At 41.8% G+C, this 4,903-nt stretch overlaps 1 protein-coding gene and 1 pseudogene across 1 annotated transcript; both read left to right on the top strand.

The window, feature by feature from the left end:
* Window positions 1–2,546, top strand: LOC113058873 (proteasome subunit alpha type-6-like). The gene is made up of 7 exons (XM_026227137.1): window positions 1–203; window positions 505–599; window positions 883–964; window positions 1,050–1,205; window positions 1,279–1,457; window positions 2,203–2,297; window positions 2,402–2,546. The coding sequence occupies exons 1-7, from the start codon at window positions 128–130 to the stop codon at window positions 2,457–2,459; spliced, it is 741 nt and encodes a 246-aa protein (XP_026082922.1). The 5' UTR covers window positions 1–127; the 3' UTR covers window positions 2,460–2,546.
* A 1,656-nt stretch (window positions 2,547–4,202) lies between these two features.
* Window positions 4,203–4,903, top strand: part of LOC113058964 (L-aminoadipate-semialdehyde dehydrogenase-phosphopantetheinyl transferase-like) — a 5,226-nt pseudogene continuing 4,525 nt past the window's right edge.

Genomic DNA, 4,903 nt, shown 5'->3' on the forward strand with positions numbered 1-4,903 from the left:
CCCGATCCCCGTCAAACGCGACGCGCTGAACGAAAGAGAAAGTGAAAGTCTTAAATCGCTTTATCACCCTCGACAAACTTCTCCGCGCGTCTGAGCTGCTAAACTCCGTCACGCGTGTTCGTTAAGGATGTCTCGAGGCTCGAACGCGGGGTTTGATCGACACATCACTATATTCTCACCGGAGGGACGTCTGTATCAAGTCGGTAAGAGTTTCTCCTTCTCACGATCCATACTCCTCTTTACAGCTCCTAGCACACTTCATCTTTACTGCACTAATGCGAATACTGGGGACAGAAAAATGCATAATAATAACTGTGTGCATGTGTGTTCTCTATCATAATGAAGCTGTGTGTCCTTCTTGAGCATTGAACTCCATCAGCTTCATGCGCAGGACTTGTTAAGATCTGACCGGTCAATAATAACTCACTGAAGTCATCACCTGAGTGTCCTTCAGAGCTGTGATCTGGTGTTTAATGAAGAATGTGTTGATGTGATGTTGGACAGAATATGCCTTCAAAGCCATCGGTCAGAGCGGGCTGACCACGGTGGGCATCAGAGGGACGGACTGCGCCGTGCTGCTCACACAGAAGAAAGTGTCGGTAAAACACACACCTGAGCTCTTTAGTGTGGTTTCAGTCTTTGAGAGCAGCTCAGAGCACAAACACAGAAACAGATTGAACAGAGAGAACACAATATAATGGAGAGAAAGATCAAACAAGTGCAAGTTTAGTAATACACATTTAGACTCCAGACAGATCTTTACCTTTTACTCCAGTTGAGTGAGATGCTGTGATGCTCTTGAATTAATGAGTGTGTGAGTGTGTGTGTGTGTGTGTGTGTGTGTGTGTGTTTAAGCATCTCTTTCTCTCCTCTCATGTTCAGGACTCACTCCTGGATGCATCTACAATGACAAACATGTTTCGTCTCACTCCGAGGATCGGATGTGTCATGACCGGACATTACGGTGTGTGTCTCTTCTGTCAAACACTTCTCACATGTTAGTGTAAGTTCACATATATATGTGTGTGTGTGTGTGTGTGTGTGTGTAGCTGACAGCCGCTCTCAGGTTCATCGGGCTCGCATCGAGGCGGCCGAGTGGAAGTATAAGTTCGGTTATGACATCACGGCGGACATGCTGTGCCGGCGCATGGCGGACATCTCTCAGGTGTACACACAGAACGCAGAGATGAGGCCGCTGGGCTGCAGTGAGTGACTCGTCTGCTCTCAGGTGTGTTCTGATGCTTCGCTGCGGCTCTGACGCGTCTGTGTGGCCCTCAGGTATGATGCTGATCGCCATGGACCCTCAGACGGGCCCCGTGCTGTACAAATGTGACCCGGCCGGGTACTTCTGCGGCTTCAGGGCCACCAGCGTCGGGGTCAAACACCACGAGGCCAGCAGCTACCTGGAGAAGAAGCTGAAGAAGCAGCCGGATCTGCCCTACGACCGCACCGTGGAGGTGTGTGAAACCAAACACCACATTCAGTTTCCAGAGAAATCTTGAGCAGCACAACTGTGTTCAACACTGATAATAATCAGAAATGTTTCTTGAGCAGTAAAACATCATATTATTCTGATTTCTGAAGATCATGTGACACTGAAGACTGGAGGAATGATGCTGAAAATACAGCGGAGCATCACAGAAATACATTACACTTTAACACAGATTCACACAGAAAACAGATGTTTTACATTAGAATAATATTTCACAATTTTATTATTTTTACTGTATTTTTTATGAAATAAATGCAACCTTGGTGAACAGAAGAGACTTATTTCAGAAACATTAAACAGGACGAAAGTAATGATTTAATATATGTGTCCCTGCAGCACAGAAGCAGTGTTAAGTCTCTGGGGTATATTTGTAGCAATATCCATGAAGATATTTTGTACATTTCCTACCGTAAATATATCAGAACTTAATTTCTGATTTCTGTTTTAACTGTAGTAACCCTGGTAACCAGGTACAGTGAGAATTTAATTTGCCAACAAAGATTTATTTATTTATATCTACAATTTTAGATATAAATTAGTAATGGAATAATATATCATATTATATTGTTATTATTGTAAAATATTAAGCCACTGGAGAACATCATTGATAAATCATAACCAGGTTTTAAACAGAAGGTTTGTAATAATGATATGAATAGTTCAGATGTTGAGGTCTGGCATCAGTGTGTTGTTTGTCTCCTGTCCTCTAGATGGCGATCTCGTGTTTGTCTACTGTGCTGTCAATGGACTTCAAAAGCACTGAGCTGGAAGTGTCTGTGGTGACCAAAGAAAACCCCAAATTCAGGTACAGAGAGAGAGAGAGAGAGAGAGAGAGAGAGTGAAGATCTAATATGAGCACAGAGAGAAGACAGGAGGCGGTTTAACATCATCTGTGTGTGTGTGTTCCAGGACTCTGTCAGAAGCAGAAATCGAGCATCACCTGATGGCGATCGCTGAGAGAGAGTAACTGTCAGGTTTCTCGTGTTTCTACAGTCCACTGAAGTGTGTGTGTGATCTAGTTTGTATCTGGTGTTTCACTGATGAATGACACCCTCTCAGTCTATAAAGCAGCACACAGTCCACGAATCATCTAATAAATCTATTTTGTCAGTCTGAACAGCCTTGTTGAGTAATATTCACACTCCCTGATCTGATCCTGCATGTGTCCGCTGTGTCCAGCTGGTGGCGCCACAGACTCACAGTGATTGACCTTCACACTCATACACAGGCTTCTGTGCTTCTCTCTGTGTGTGTGTGTGTGTGTGTGTGTGTGTGTGTGTTCACCTTCTCCAAGGTCTGTGTGGTTTGTCCATCTGTGTCGTTCTGGAGGATTTAAGTCCAATCCGTCTGTGTGCTCCTGTAAAGTGCTGACAGACACAGGACAGATTATCAGAGAGACAGCCGTGATGATGATGATGATGATGATGATGATGAGACACACACACATCTTCATCGTCGCAGCAGAAACACTGGTGAAGGGTAGCAGGGTTAGTTCATGCTGTCTCGTCTGAGGAACACTCTCTGTCGGGAGTGAATGAGCTCAGTCTGATTTATAACAACACAGTTATTATCATCATTAACTCACACTAAAACATCAGAATTTTTTTTTTATTTTATTTCAGCTAGTGTGTGTGCAGAGGCGGATCTAGAAAAATATTGATGGGGTGGCGAGAAGGGGGCAGGAATTTTTGAGGGGTGGCAACATATGGCAGACGTATATATACTGAATTTAGTCACAGTTATCACAGTTTTGATGATAAATATATGTGCACACTACAAAAGGACACAGCTATCATTTACAAACTTAATCTCATGCAATCAATGTCTTGCATTTGAAACAGTTATAACAAACATTACAAACATATAAGGAATAAGTGACCATACCCCATAAGCACCACACACTCACTAATGCATACAGTATGCATCAACATGTCATTAAGAGCATTATAAAAGATTCAGTGTTATCAATATGTCAATTTATTATAAGAAACACAAGATTTTAACAGCCATTTCCAGCTGGGGAGACTCAACTGATTTTCTACAGTTTAGTGTTAATCATCATCTAACTCAACCAGTCAAGAGCTACATTTAGCCTTAGATGTTATATGAATATGGACCTGAAGCATAGCTTTTATTAGCTGACAATAATAATAAATAAATAAACATTATAGGCACAAATAGTTTTATCAAATGAAATGGTGAAATCCTCTCATAGCGCGCTGACGTACACATGTGTAGCATACATCATGCATCAATATAGTGAAGAGCTGAAAACACCACGTGTGCTTCAGTGTGTGTGTGTGTGTGTGTGTGTGTAGTAGAGCACACATTCCCAGAGACGTGTATAACAACACCTTAAGGGTCCCATAAGCAGGATTTATTGTTGTGCCCCCCCCTTCCTCAAATATGATGATGGGAAAAAACCCTACTATAGGGGTGAAAAAATAACCTTAATCAATAAAAAACTAAATGAATAAATTGTATTATTTACAAATCACAATTGTAGCTCTCGACATTTACCTGTGACTATAACTTTATTATGACTCTAATTTATTTTATAGTCTCAAGCATTCAGAAATCATGCGAAAGGAAACGAAGCAGTTTTACTATGATAAAACCATGGTTTATTTTTGTAAGGGTTGTGATGTGCACGTTTTTTGTTGAAGAAATTATAAAGCTTGTGTCATCTATAGCAAAAAGGTGTCCAAAAATGAAAGATGAAGTGAATGTTTGTATCCTAAACAAGGATTTGATCGTCCTGTAAGTGTAACATTTTAAAGGCTATTGATGGCTTAAGTCTGTATTTATAGCAACAACAAATAACAACAACAAAAATATTAGAGTATATAATACTTTGTAAATTATTAGAGTTTGGGGATGGCAAAATCATTTGAATCAGTTCGGGAGTTCGTAGCGGGATCGCGAATCGTTATAGGGATCGCGAATCATTTGAGTCAGTTCGTGAGTTCAAACCGGGTTCACGAATCATTTGAGTCAGTTTGGGGGTCGCGAATCATTTGATTCAGTTTGGGAGTTCGAGCGGGTTCGCGAATCATTTGAGTCAGTTTGGGATCGCGAATCATTTGAATCAGTTCGGGAGTTCATAGCGGGATCGCGTATCATTTGAGTCAGTAATGGGGATCGCGAATCATTTGAATCAGTTCGGGAGTTCGTAGCGGGATCGCGAATCATTTGAGTCAGTTATGGGGATCGCGAATCATTTGAGTCAGTTCGGGAGTTCGGAGGCAGTATTGCGAATGATTTAAGTCAGTTATGGGGATCGCGAATCATTTGAATCAGTTCGGAGTTCGTAGCGGGATCGCGAATCATTTGAGTCAGTTATGGGGATTGCGAATCATTTGATTCAGTTTGGGAGTTCGGAGCGGGTTCGCGAATCATTTGAGTCAGTTT

Source organism: Carassius auratus, chromosome 40 (assembly GCF_003368295.1).
Source record: "Carassius auratus strain Wakin chromosome 40, ASM336829v1, whole genome shotgun sequence".
NCBI classification, from domain to species: Eukaryota; Metazoa; Chordata; class Actinopteri; order Cypriniformes; family Cyprinidae; genus Carassius; species Carassius auratus.